This window comes from Opisthorchis viverrini (genome assembly GCF_000715545.1).
Source record: "Opisthorchis viverrini unplaced genomic scaffold opera_v5_117, whole genome shotgun sequence".
Taxonomy (NCBI): Eukaryota; Metazoa; Platyhelminthes; class Trematoda; order Opisthorchiida; family Opisthorchiidae; genus Opisthorchis; species Opisthorchis viverrini.
Genome location: NW_008751771.1, coordinates 440,246 through 455,448, shown reverse-complemented (window position 1 = coordinate 455,448; position 15,203 = coordinate 440,246). Strand labels below are relative to the sequence as shown.

The 15,203-nt window shown below is 46.6% G+C and overlaps 1 protein-coding gene across 1 annotated transcript in view; it reads right to left on the bottom strand.

Annotated features, from left to right (window-relative positions):
* Window positions 1-1,869: 1,869 nt before the first annotated feature.
* Window positions 1,870-15,203, bottom strand: part of T265_05841 (hypothetical protein) — a gene marked incomplete at both ends in the record, with an annotated part of 21,021 nt that continues 7,687 nt past the window's right edge. Inside the window, 3 exons of the mRNA XM_009170962.1 lie at window positions 1,870-2,877; window positions 5,271-5,537; window positions 8,948-9,012. Of these exons, the coding sequence (XP_009169226.1) occupies window positions 2,086-2,877; window positions 5,271-5,537; window positions 8,948-9,012 (1,124 nt within the window). The remainder of the gene's footprint in view (window positions 2,878-5,270; window positions 5,538-8,947; window positions 9,013-15,203) is intronic.

The window sequence follows — 15,203 nt, the reverse complement described above, 5'->3', positions numbered from 1 at the left end:
ATTAATTTGCACGAGCAGTGGAAGCTGCACCACACCGAATCCCTGGCATTTCGGCCGAGAGCACGGAAATCGATGATGCTTTATAAAGTCGTCCAACTCCGGAAATTATGATAAAGGCGTCTTCCAGTGATGGACCAGAACATGAATACACCAGATAATCAATAATAGCCATTAGTTGACCAAAATATCTCAACGCACCAGACCAAACAACTGATGCGATCGTTTATCACACTAAATAGTTGTGGTGGCTATCCACAGGAACCATAATGCCAACTATTCACGACAGACCCCGCAAGAGTACCATAGAACCACTAATGGCCTTGATCATAACTGCACTTGGAGTTGACAGGATGTAGTGGTTGCGTCTAGACGAAAGACACTACTCATAAGGCTGTTGAAAACAGTTCGATGGTCCAAGACCGGTTTTGCCTTTCCTGGGGCTCGTCAGATAGGCTAGACACTGGAATCCTTGGATGAAGAAGCCGAAATCGGCGAAATACAATCACTTGCCCTTATCGGGAGACGTGAGTAAATTCCAGTTGAATCTATCATTTATGACGTTCTTCAACTGAACGTGCCTTATGTTTCCATTGCTAAGGAATTCGACATATATGAAACACTACTGTTCGAGTCCTTGATCAGTTTCGCCCTTCTTCGGGCTCTTTCAAATCACAGGAAATTCTATAACTACTCATCTTCCAACCAGATCAGTTTCAACGGAAGACTCAAATGAACCAAACGGTTTTCTTCATCCGTGAGTGGTCGACCTCATCGGAGAAAAATCGTTCAGCTGTAACACCCTTTTGGCGCCTAACTACCACGCCGCCCGAAGGTTGCACGAGGGCTGGGATAATGCCAGGTTGCCCAAGCCTAGACCGGGGAAGTCGAGAGTCAGAGGTCGGGCTCGAACCACGGACCTTCCAGTCCGAAAATCCGCGATCTAACTACAGCCATCTCGCCTCATGGGAAAGCGAATCCAGAATTTACAAGTTTTTTACTTGACTAAAAAACAGTATAAGATGCATCCAAAAAATCCATCGAGTTATCATCTTGTCGCGAACGCTCCTAAAAATAACACGAAACCTGGTCATCTTTCACAAATAAGGGAATTTTGGACAAAATTTCCTCTGACGGCAAACATCTTACCGGGTGAAAACGAGGAACCATCCAGACCTGAATATCACGGAGTCAGTTCACCGGGGTCTTGGACGTCACTGAGCGGCAACACGCGGGTCGAAAATGTAAAGATGACATCACATCAGCACGAACCTAAAGTTGTTAGTTCATCCGGATTAGAACGGGCGCTTTAGGCTTACGGCAAGAATATTGAGTTAGTCTGTGGTGCACACAACAACATGCGGCTAGTCTTTGAGATGCAGGCTCCTGACGGGCGTACTGAATACTGAGAACGTTTCAAAGAGACTCGATTAGTTTATTACTGTTCCCATGAGATAAGTACGACGATAATTTCTTTCCCAAAGGGCCACAGCCTGTCAGCTACCACTCAGCGTAGATTTATCCAAAGTGAAGCCAGGAGGGGTCAAATGCACTCTGTGACGTCATCCCTTTACAGGGATTTCTGTCCGCTGTTTCAATGACAACTGAAGAACAGACCAAGTTCTCCCAAACATAATTAACGATTTTAAGTAACTTGGAAATGGTGGACGTTTGATCCATGGTATTCCTGCAAGTAATCGTTATAGGTATCCAGTCCATCTCCTTACGGAGAACGTTGCCGTGAGAAAAATGATGATCACCCGAGATTGATTGTATACGAAATTGATACGGGTGATGCCTAGTCTTACTTCGAGGCTGGCTCACAAATCAGTTTAGCCAGGTGACCCCACGATTTGACTCATTCATGAGAATAAAGACCGTACCGATCGAATGTACACAAAATGAACGCAGCTAGAAGTGGAATCAGTTGAGGAAAAAATCACAGACAGATATTAAACAGATTGCAGAAGCGAAGTACATCAAGCCCAATGTACGTTAAAGAACAATGATAGTCGTATAAATAATCATACACGCGAAGAGCGTGACAGTGAATTAAAAGACGAAATTAATGCTTTCGCTGAGTTGCAGTTAAGCCGGCTGTTTGATCAAAGCCTGCTCTATCGCCAGAGCATCGTAGTAATCCAAATTGGTGCCCGTCCAGACATCCATGTACTGCTTCTGGTGTATTGGACAAACTATGGACTCGGGTCGAAGTTTCACACCGTCACCATCACGACTGAAATTGTAGTGGCATCGTCGGAGCCAAGACATGCAGACCCGCGCTGACTCTTCCGGCATGAGCAAACCGCCGCTCTTTTTCAAATTTTCAGCCCAAGCCCGACGCTCAGGATCGGCATGACCCACCAGCATTTCGTTGAACATATCCGTGTCCAGCGGCCCTGGGCAATAGTTGAATACAGCTACCGTTGGCCGATCGGTACTTAAGGACTTTAGATACATATGCCGCGCAGCCTTTCCAACACAGTAGTCACTCATCAGAGAACAGGGTTGCATAGCAAACAGGCTGCTCACGTTGAGAACAATCACTGGAGGATGAACCGAACCAAACGGGGCGAAGTAGTTTAGAAACAAACTTGTGATGATCATAGGGGCCAAAAGGTTTGCGCGATAGTAGTCTTCCAGGCTTGCAACCGAGGTACGCTCATCTGCGCGAATAACGGTACTACCTATTGTCGCGGCGTTGTGGACCAACAAATTCCACTGAGCCACTTTTTCCAACTGGTCGACGGGATTCAAATCAAATAATGGCTGCAGTGCGGCACGTGCTGCTTGTTCCGAAATGTTGACCATGTCTAAACCAGGCCTGGAAATCAGCACATTAATCGTGGTCGGTGATTTGGGTGCTTTCGACATGACCACCTAATGGTGGGAAGAAAGAAGGAGAAAAAAACCATGGATACCTTGTAAATTAAACAGAAAGTTTCACATTAGAACATGCGAACACAAATAATGGAGTCACGTCTACTGAGAGAACTGATTTTGGCAGGATGTTCTCTTCTGTGATTGGGAGGAAAATCGAGACATCTGATGACAATAAAATGAAGAAACGTCACATATCTCAAAGGAAAGATGACAATCCCGAGTAGTGTTTTGACAAAGGCGAAATTCCAGCTGACAATACCTTACAAGAGAGTTAAAAAGCTGATTAACTAAGTTGGACAGCCATCAAAAATGTTTCGGGGAACCGCAGAATTGTCGCATCATACCGTACAAACCCATCCTTTAACCCTCAGAATACTAGTATGGTTATCAAGCCCTTGGGTACAAGTAGCACTCAACAGCTACTTATCAATGCACTGGATTGAATTCGTTGTTAAAACGGTATAACTCACGTGAACCCAGTATGTCATCGTGAGTTAATCGCAACAGGTTAACCTAGAATGACGGGTACCCGGTGTTCAAATTCCGGCGCGACCAAGTATATGCACTACCGGTGAAATTCGAGTTTATAATTCCGCGTGTTTGATAACGAATCATCAGAATAATCGTGCTAGGATGGGATGAGGGGTGATATTAATGTGAATAAGCCAAACGAGGTCTCGAACGTCAGTAAGTCGAACATTTAGCTACCAGGGTTCGTGGCAGATTTGGACATCCTTATATGAGCAACTCTCTCTGGGGGCACAGAGAGTTGAAGAGGACTTCCTTTGCCAAATGCCCTGACGAAGATGCTTCATTCAAACGATTGTTTGTTTTTGGGTAAAATCGATTTTCGAGGTTGCGGACAACTCCATCTAAGGAGGGGTCACTAAGTGTACTGAGCACGGAGCACATTAATTTAGACACAAGCAGAAACGGAAACGAAGTGATGAGTAATGTTATGTGATTGTTAGTTAGTTGGGAACTAGAGCTGGCTTCCGTGCAATAGTCAAAACCTTGTTCGGAACAGAGATGCAAAACGTGTGGATCATACAGATGGAGGAACCTTACAAAGTCAGTCGACGAGGACTAATTACATGATAGAGAAATGAAGTTACTACCATACCAAACATTTGTGTAACATTTGCCGCGATCGGGATCAGTTCTCCGGAGAGAAGTTAGACATCGTCCTTCCCTATGGTGACTCTGGCATCGATAGAATTAGTGCGCTGAGATACCACCTTGAGGTAATGGTCGGGCCTGAACGTTGCTATGTCACAGCAAGTTGTACTACCAAACAATCATTCATCAAGATTCAACTACGAGGGGAAGATCAAAGGGAAACGGGTATAGAAATAGCAGCAAGCGTTTGTACCCTGATAATACAAGGCGGTAAGTTCAATTCGCGCAGCCTTGTGTGATTGAAGGGTTGAGGGCGACAAACAGATGGATTTCAATAACACGTTTGATTCAGTTGATCGATCTGTGCGCTTGAACATGCCTGTCAGAATGTCTATCAAGGTAATATGTCGTCAGGCCTCCGGGCTTGTGAGACTATATGGGGAGCTCTTCAAAATCTTCCGTACACAAAGTGATGTTCGATAAGGACCCCAACTGTCTGCATCGAAAGCAAGTAGTAGCATTAAGAGTGAGACATCTGTGCTCCACTGTTTGCAATCTTGGGTTAGGTCACGATCCGTAACCAAACAAGCTGGAAAACTGAGTCAATGAATCCAAATAAGGACTACAAGAGAAGCCTTAAAAACTCGGCTCTGTGAAAAGAGATTTTGATGTGAGGCTACAGGAAAGATCCTGGGAAAAGATCGTGCAGTCTCTTACTACCTTCAGGGTGAAACTTTGGACCAAAGAATCCACGCGTGATAACCCAAAAGACGTTTCGCAGGTTACGGCAACCGGGAGGTATCATTCTTCACTAACCCTTCTCCTACCGGCGACCAGACGTTGTTAGGTCAAGCTACTCACAGCTATCTGACATCTAGTTACATTCCTATAGGATCCACTCCTCTTAATTCATGCCGAGACCCGTACCAATGAGAAGTTGCCCAACCTGCAATCTATCACTATTGAACGCATGGTTCAGTGTTCTGGACTTTTGCTTTCAATGTGCAACATCCGTCGGGGGCCCGAATCACCGCGGTTTTCATATTGATGCTGGGTAACGGACCCGCCAACGAAATTTCACTGAGACAGCACGCAGGAAAAAATGCAATAGGACGCTATGTAAGTTCAGAATCCCCGAGTATGATACGTGATGTCATACCTGCTGACTGTAAGTTAGTCAGCTGAGCGATTAAGTGTCAGTCAAATGAAGTGGCTGAAGAATCGTCGAGTGCAAAAGAGCAGAACCCAACCGACATAATATGCAGGCTCACCTGCTCCTTTGTTCGATTCAAAGCTTCCAGATCACGGGCCATGAGCAGCATATTTATTGAGCGCGCAGCACCAGGCTCCTTCGACAGGGCTTCCGTTAACTTCAGACAAAGTGCACGCCCGAACCCTCGACTCGCCCCGGTCACCACTACATTGCAATCTGAATTTGCCCATGGAGACTCAATTTGATCTTCCCTTTGACAAGAACAATCGGACATTGAAGACAAACGGGCTGCAAAAATGTAAAAAAAACGTAGGACAGCGTGAAGCTGCAAGGTAACAGCCGCATTTGTTGCTGTAAGTTAGTTGGTTGGTCAGTTTGTTTTCATGTAACCCTTTTTTCTGGTCAACCACCGTGACAATGTTTCAAAGTACAAGTCTTCTACTGGAGTATGTGTTAGGCGGATAAACTTGAAATAACGTTTAGGAAGGATACCATATCCTTAAATCAATGGGGTCCCTTGCAGGATCGCAGGACCCGAAGGCTCTGAGACTCATTTGACAAAGTGAGTTATGCTTATACATCGTATTGATAAAGAAATGGATCATTCGCCGAGTTATATGCACTTACCCGGCGCAAGTGCGCACGTGCAAATGGACGACGCACGACAACAAGTGCTTTTACAGCAAATTGTACTTTGTAAACTCTCCAGACAGGGCATATAATTGCAGCACGCATAGTGTTGTTGAATTACCCATTATAGTGACACTTATGCATTGCAGCGACACTGGTGGGGAAAAAACGAAAGTTGTACACAGTTTTTACCATTTATTCACTTACATGAGACACATGTCCCAGAAAGGCATAGACAATACCTTATAGGTCACATTAACCTTGTGCTGTGGGTGCCCCACTGGCTTGATGTTTCCTGCTCCAGTCAGTCAAACGAAATATGCAACTGTAATTAATTGGGTAACTTCTGGAGAAACTAACCGTAACTTGATCAAAGTGCGCAGATTTCTGAGACGAGGACTGTTATATTTGAAAACATTCGGTTTTTTATTACGAAAGATCCTGTTGTGTTGCACACTCACTTTAACTTCGAACAGGGATGCCATATTGCTCCCTTACGACGGGAAAACCGCCGAAACGCAACTTCAGTGGTGGATTAGAGTTTACACCTCATGAACTAGCAGAATTCTGCTGAATGATTACATCACCTGTGTTCCGGTATCTTATTGGGACTAGAGGTCACGTCAGCCAAGAACTCATCCAATTTGTCGGCGAACCAAAAGCAAAAATTTCAGGTTTACAAAAGAGATGTTATTCTTAACTGAGCATTTATTTGACGAGTTGGTTGTAAACATCTCAAACATCGCTCACTGGTTGTGTTTGTATTCTTGAATGCTCAAGAAGGAACTGGCTTCCGGAAGGAATTCGGGGTGAGATGGTCCAAGTGGTTAGAGCGCGAAGTTACTGACCAGAAGGTTTGTGGTTCGAGCCCCACCTCTTCCTTACAACTCCTCCTGTCTAGGCTTAGGCAACTTGGCAATATCCCAGCCCCCGTGCAACCTTCGGGTGGCGTGGCAGTTAGGCATCGAAAGGGGGCTACAGATAAAACGTATCTGCTTCTACATTCCTTTGGCTTTCTGAGCTTATTTACGGGAATACGAGTCTCCGAAGGTGTCTGCAAATCGACTTTCTACGGATATGTTGAGGTCAGTAGATTGTTTTAAGGTGATTTAGGAAGAGCACAGCGTAAGCTCCACTAGATTGCCATCTGGTCTCTTTACAACCAAGATCATTTAAACGTTGTGGATGAAATGACCAGTTATTTAGTGATAGTTCCAGATATTCGCTCGTGTCAACCAGGTTCATAACCTTTGGTGGGGCTTCGGGGCTGAAACGTAGCTTCAATGGCTATAGTGGGGGAGGTTCAGCTGTAGCACCCTTTCGGTGCCTAAAAGCCATGCCACCAAAAGAAAGCACGAGGGCTGGGATACTGTCAGGTTGCCCAAGCATAAATAAGTGAAGTGGAGAAGCAGAGGTCGGATTCGAACCACGGGCCTTCCTATTTGTAAACTCGAGCTCTAACCACTTGAGCCAGCTAGTCCCCCCCCACTGCGATAATCGGGAGCAACTTTCGGTTAGTGGACATAAGGTCTTGTACCTCAGCTGTTTGCTTATAAGGGCCTCTGTGAGGCAGCGGTCATCCGAACAATTAGTTAGTTGTAGCACGAAAGTCCAGTGAGAGCTCACTAGGAGCTCTGCTGTCATTCTCTCCCGTTAGAGTAGATTAAGATATATTCACGATCCGTTCAGTTTGTCCTTTGGTGAGATGATGTCATACGACTCAGTGGTTAAGACGTGTATTTACTGACCGGAAGGCCCGTAATTCGAAACCAACCTCCTTACATCGGCTGCCATTGTCTACGCTTGGGCAACCTGACAGTATCTTTTATCATCATCCAGATCATCATCATCATTATCATTACCTCAATTTTCTGGGACGGTCTTCTTCTGCCAGATAGACCCAAATAGGCTAGACAGGCACTGGCTGAGGAATCCACCACCATCCTTGAAAAGAGCAGGTGGAAGGTCATCAAGACCAGCAGAACGATGAAGATTGAGTAGAGAACTACATTCGAAAACTTCTGAGACTGAAGGCGGCTCCATATTTACGTCCACCTTTCTGTTGAAGGCTAGGATTCTGGATTAGAGATAGCAAGTGGTCAGCTGAATTGCTGCTCGAAGCACTGTGCCCTGAGGTCGGAACGCTCTGCTTTGATGCATATCAGGGAGCCATTTTGGTCTCTGTTTATTTCGCTGACAAGAGGTTCCTGAGGACCAATAGAACTAATCAAGGGAACGGCTTGCACACGTTTCCATCCTCCATTTCTTCGGGTTCAACAAGTTTCTCAGTCTGCTGGGACACTGTCTCAGGATGATGCGCCGGGTGGAGTTGTGGTGGCCAGATGGAATCTGTCGCTGTCCAGCAAAGACACGGTCCTACCAGAGATCCAATGCTTGGGTGGGGTTGGCTGGGTTGTAACGCAAACAGACATTCCGGGTTTGAGTAGCACTTTGGATATCTTTTTCTAGTGGTCGTTTGTATCCAACACCGTAACATCCGACAGGCATTCGAGGAGACGGTTTTGATAGTTTCGTTTGACTTCTGGGTCCACTAGCTTCTCAACGGCTAGGCAAAGTGTGCGCGTCTTGCGTACACATGAAGAGCGCAATGAAAAGCAGCAGCGAATAAGTGAATGGTCGGTGTTCCAGGAGCGGCAGGCGGTGATCGACCCTCACAACCGTTCAGCTATAATAAATCGTTCAGGTGTAGCACCCTTTCGGTGTCTAACAGCCATGCCACCCGAAGGATGCACGAGGGCTAAGATACTGCCAGGTTGCCCAAGCCTAGACAGGGGAAGTCGAGTGGCAGAGGTCGAGTTCGAACCACGGACCTTCCGGTCAGTAAATTCACGCTCTAACCACTTGGACCATCTCCCCCCCTCAGCACCGATAGCGGACGGCGATCTGATCTATTTGGATTCGGCGCTAGTTTGTTGGTGAGCACCGCATTGTCAAGTGGTTTCCGTTGTTCCGGAAATTCGTGCTCCAAAGGAACAGTCAGTGATCGGCACACATCTGAAGTAAGCGGTCTCTGTTCCTCGTGCGTCTCGTGTCCAAACCAAGACGACCACCCAATCGGGCCTCAGCAGCGCTTAGTCTACCTACCTGGGCGTTCAAATCATCAGCAACAATAATGATATCTGAGCTTTCAACCTGCTGCAGGAGGGCACCTAAGGCGTCGTAGAAACTGTCCTTGGCAGATTCAGTTGGGGCGTAAGCAGACACAGTAAACAAAGTGCGATGAACCTCACTTCCCCTAGATTGTCTCACAGATGTTACCAAACGAAGCACACAGAGGTGATTATCAACGGGTATCTAATCAAGCAGAGACGTTTCCGATTGTTCGCTCAATAATATATCCACCCCAGCATATCCAGTTGCAGCGGCCTCTGCATCACCAGAGGTGCACAACCGGAACCTGGAAGAGAGCTGGGGAACAGTCAGTTCGATCATAGTACTTGAATCCTGCGTCCATGTTTCTGGCAGACAACATACAGCAATACAGAGGAAATCCAGCGTACAAGCAACAGCCACTTGTTGACCTGTGTGTTTCAATGTGCGAACATCGCAGGTGACTAAGAAGACATGCTTTCAAGGGTCGAAGACAGACTTCAAAGTGTTGAGCGTTGTGACCGGACTCGGGCAGGCAGGAGCTGCAGCAGAGTGTGATTTGAGCAAAACGGCCAGTCCTAGAGCTGGAACCTACGGAGAATGTCTTCAAATTTGGAAGGGGAAGGGTGAAAGACGGAAAACGTGAAGGTGTACGAAGGGAGGCGTCAGTAGTAGCATGTTTTCGCTTACCCGCCCTGCTGTGTGCAGCAAGTAGGGTGACCCGGCTGATGGCACCACGCGACGGCTGATGTGGCATGAGAGTATTGTTAGTTGTGAACGTCATGGTTGTACGAGGGCTGAAATACTGCCAGGGTGCCCATATCTAAACAGAAGGACGATTAGTGTCTTCAACCAAAGCGCTCAAAAACAAAACCTAAGCACAAGGCAGCGGTGTTGGGCTGGAAATGCAAGTACATCACCATTTTTACGGAACTCGTCGCCACACATGTTCCAACACCCATCCTGGGGGGGCAGGAGACTGTGTTCGTCGGACCTCTATCCATGGACCGACCTGGTATGAAAGACTCTGTAAGTGTCGCGCGGACACCGCTCAGTATAGCTCAATGGGTCGCCGAGGTACACAAACCGACACACCACGGTAAGATCCAGTCTCTTCGTGGCGGGTATTTCTTTCCGGGTGGCAACTCTGCTTTGAAAGGATATCATAACAGAGCGATTATTTTTTGAACCTTTCGACGGGGTCCGTAAAATGACAAAACTTGATCGGAGTGCCCCACCCATCACGATTACTGCGGTGTACCAAAAGCTGCAAACAGGTGTCGCAGCTTCGCGACTGTTGAGGTAGCTATCATTTCGAATGTGACAAAAATCCCTGACCACTTTCTGGAAGTATGGTAAGGAGACTGCTCATGGAGCGACCCAGCGAAGTCGACATGCCTGAGACCATGGCTTCTCCAGTTCTCTACAAAGTTGCGATTGCTGACTAAATCATCTCTGTGAGGTTATGCAGCGAAATCAACTAGTTCATTGCCACCATAGACCGGGACATTTGACACAACTGCGAGTGAGAGGTTACATTCGTTTAATGTGAGCGTTCCCGAGTGAAACTTGGATTCTTTGTCGGGTATCCTGGGATGACGACTGGATCTGTCAAGATCTTCGCCTATTATTACAAATGCCCTATATGCTCTTATCGATTGTTTGTATGTACATCCCATCGCATCCACTTCTGTTCTTAGACAAGTAAAACTCTGTTTATCCTCGACAACTCGTTCTCGGACACATTCTAAACCCGGATAGTTCGTCCTGTAAGTGAAGCCAGTCTATGCTGAAAATTCCTCCCCATTGGGAATCATAAGCAGTGCGCATCTCACGAAAATCCGGAGAGTCTCAAACCCGCGACCTCCTGGCAAGTAGTTTGAACACTTAAACGTTCGGCCACGGCGGTCACGAATCCGAGACTCTCTGGAGTTTCGTGAGATGCGCACTGCTTATGATTCTCAATAGGGACGACCAAGGCACCCAGGCCTTGCGTAGGTGGAAAAAGGGTGGCGTAATCTTCCAATTTATATTTAGATTGGTCCGGAGATCTAGCGCTCCCGAGTCAGAAGAAGCTGGACTCTAGAAGTGATTAACGCAGCATACGTATAGGCACTTTGCCCTTGTCCCCGCACACATTATTCGCACCGTATGCATGCACCGTCTTGGCCTACATGTTACTGCGGCACTGACTATGCTTTTCTTGTGCTTCACTTCCAGCGTGTTAGCCGTCAAATGCAAGTTGGTTACACATTCACCACAACTAAAAGGCTGGGCTGTAATCGAACAAGTGTCGAAGATTGTAAGGCAGTGATGCATTATAGATTTGGGCCACAAGTATTATACATTTCGTAGCGCCTCCAGACGCTACGCTCAATAAGTTGGGCTTTGTGTTGCGGTTGGCACTGTACACTAGCCCCTCTTAGAAGCATACCGCCCACGGTGTGTTATGACCTACGTGAACCAGCCGGCCCCAGTGCTGCTATGCATGGGAGCGTGTGGAGGTTGTCGTATATGTGGGTCCGTCAGGCGTGTGTGGTTAAACAGGCTGTTGCTTCTATGGCCTGTAGACGGCTGTTGCTACTAACACGACACAAACATATTTCGAATTTCGGACAGAAACGAGGCACCAAAAGGTCGTGGTAATAGTAATATTCCCTGCAGCAACAATTTTACTGACAGAGACTTTCTGGTAGAGCCACCAACCCGTTAAAGGCATCCTCGCGTGTACCATGGTCGCCAAACACGCAGCAAGCTCGCCATGGAGTGGACGGGATTCTCTTAAGGTAAAGGTTTACGACAATCGGAAACCGGGACGGAAGCAAACAAATCGAAACCATGCAAGGAGAACATTTGGTGACGACGCCACAGGGAACGCGATTACCGCGGAACCACAGAAACAGCTAGCGACCTACGGACGTCCCGGTCATGTGTAGCCTGGGTCCAAATGACGCAGTAAAACAACATGGGTTCGCAATGTGGAGATATTTGCCGACAGAGGGAGGGCCATAAGTTCTTAGCCGCAAGACCTTTGCGATTGGAATAAAACTAATAGGCCGAAATTTTGCATTTTGTTGCGTATGTGCTCCGACCAAATTCACATTAGTCTATGCTCATAGTTTTGCAACTCACCGAATTTATTTGTCCACTGAAGCAATCATACCTCTAGCGGAAAAAGTCTGGTGGAATACTTTCCTAGCATCGCTGATACCCCAGGATGCCTAGATGGAGCTCAAAAGATTGGACTGATACTCTGAGCTCAGTTGTCTGTCTCATTTAGTCCAACAGGGGTAAATTGTAGCTCTCGAAAATACAATTCCATTGTGCTGATACTGAACGCCCCTGAATGGAACGAGCGAAAAAGGGCTCTTGGCTTCCCAGCGTGGCGTAGTACGCTTGCCAGCGCCAGGATTCGTACAAAAACCGTCTACTAGTTCTTTGAACTAGATACTAGAGATGTCGTGGATAACCCTCGGAGGAAGGATATTATACACAGTTACTGCCTGATATGAGAAAAAATTTCGCCCAACGAAAGCGCGCTCTCTTGAAAGACTTCTTACCATACTATCATATCTTATCATACTATGTGTTTGCTGGGTCAACGGTGAAAAAATGTCGGCCCAATCCTTTCAAACAGGGTACAAGTAGTAATTAGGTCTCCTCGGATGCGACGATACCCTGCGGGAAAGAGGTCAATTACCTCGAGATGCGTTTCATAATCCACGGATTTGAAGCCATCAGCCATTTTCGTAACAGCTGGCTGAACACGCTCAATGAAGGTTACGTCCTTCGTGCGTCCTGAGTAGGGAATTTGGTTGACATATTCAAGAAGCGGTCTGACGTAGGCCCCATTGAGTCCTTTATTGATTGGGAGTCCTTGCAAGTACTACGGGAGAAGATGCACGGATTATCCGCAAAGCGGTGAATGCTTTTAGGCCGATAGCACATGGTGCAGTGAGAAGCACATATCTGAAGGGAGCCAGATAACCCAACCTTTTATAGGCATCTATCCTCGTGATGTCCTTTTGTTCATTCTCAGCATACACGACAGTGGCGCTCGTTGAGTCTCCTCGAATGACACACGGACGCACTTTTGTCATTCAGAAAAAAGTGCCAGTCCGAAAGCCACTTGTTTGGAATGTCTACATCAATTCGAAGCTCACTGTTATTTGAAATCTAGGATTTCAAGTCGTCTGAAGAAAGTACACATGGACCCGAAAGAACGTCTTGTAGGTCGTTGACGTAGATCTGCAAAAGGTCCCTAAAAGGGGCCTTGAGGAATTCCAACAAAGGCAGTGCTTATTATGAGGCCTCAGATATGCACGGTAGACCAAATCAATAGCTGACGATTGTCCTTCATTTTCACACAGGTCGTCCACCTGCCAAGCTGATGCCCACATACGTGGTGTGTGGTTGACCCAGTCCACATCTCAGGGAGCCGTTTTCACTCAGCAAGATTTCTGCAGGAAAAATGTATAACCAGTTACGACTCGTGTACATCTCCCACAATATTACTCAAAAGACATTGTAAAACATAGTGACCTAACCATCAAATGCTCAATAAATCTTTTCCACAATCCTATTCAGTGTCCACACTTTAGCCGGAGTCTTACTGTTATGAATGGATGACAATGGGAATGCCGTTTGTACACCAATGATTCGGATATGAGTTTGAGTGATCAGGTGCATTGTTGGACGCAGCAAAGTTAAAGCTATATGGAGGTCTAAGTGGAACAGTGTTTAGCCCTGTTATCAATCGACCGCGTGCGTTATCAAACATGCATCCAGTGATGGAACCGTAGTGTAGATCTTGAGAGTGGGCGGGTACTCTGTGTCGGCCTGCTGATTTAAGGCTCTAGCTCCAAACCCCACTCTACTTTTGCTTCCCAACACAGATTCAGTATGGCCTGGAGGAATCGACGGCTTCGTAGACCTCCTCGTAACTTGTGAACATTCCATACTCAACCGTAGAAGCAGTCTCAAGAACCAAGGGCTCCTTTCTGGGGAACCAATCAGCAAACGTGCTTGCGTTTGCAAACCGATAAATTGTGATCTTTCGCATCCTGTTCCACATCCAAAAACAAAATTTTGGAAGCTATTTGCTATTCCTGGCCGTTCTGAGGCCCAAACCCATGTTTAACATGCAGAATTGGGCCCGATCCAACTCGTAATCCAGACACTGATTCTGGCACTCTGCATAGGAAGTGATAAAAAGAACCACAATTACATCGATTAGTAACAGCATCTTTCAGCGTCCTTAACCAGGCTTAGTGGGGATCACGCGGTCCTAATCCTGGAAGGCAATTATCACCGACACTACATTAACTTTGCTTAACCTTATCCGCGCCCTTCGGCCAGGTTAGGGGTTGACCACCTATCTGCCTCCTGCATTATGAATTTGGAACAAAATCAGCACTTTTTGGGTAAACGATGGTTCGTCAGGCACAACGCATGGTGTAACTATAAACCCTGGTGCTGAAAGCGTCCTTCAATGAAAGTCCACGGTGCACAACGAAGAAGTCGTTTTCCAGTTATTCCGTTAAGGATTTGCAGATACCAAGCTGCAGGAACTGTTTCAGAGATATTGTTTGTTGAACATCTGAGGGCGTTTCCGTTCCGCTGCTCCGGCGGTTCAAGTATCACAGCCATACAACAGAAGGCCCGTAGTACAAATACGCGACACCACCATGATAATAACCTTCATTTCCCAAATTGTGGGGGGCGTACCTTCGGATATGATCATGCGTTTACAGTCAGAATGGGGCACGTGACTGGGGGGTTTGCGGCTAGTAGGGATTCCGCGAAACAGGTACAACATTATGAACAGTGAGAAGTTTCGATGAAATAATGATGACAGGTTTGTTTCTCAACTTGTAGGGAACAAAGACTCAGTCGGTTGACATGAACTATAACTGGAAAACCACTGCTGGCCACGAGGGACCTTGGGTAGTTGGGTAAATGGCCGGAGTCATAACGAGATAAAGTGAAGGTGGAGATGCGATAAGTCGAATTGGGAGAACATGGCAAGTTTAGTCTCAAAAATATGGTACAATCTGATAACAAGCAGACTCACTGGTTGCACTGTTGCAGGAAAGTTAATTGCCGGGGTTAGGTTGGATGAGGACACAAAGGTGGTTGGATTCGAACGAGAAGTTCAACAAAGTGGAATAAATGTCGTGGTGAAGGTTAGGGTCAATGAATCGCATAGGCAAGTGGGCTCGTTTCGGGAGTAGGCATGGAACACTTGCGG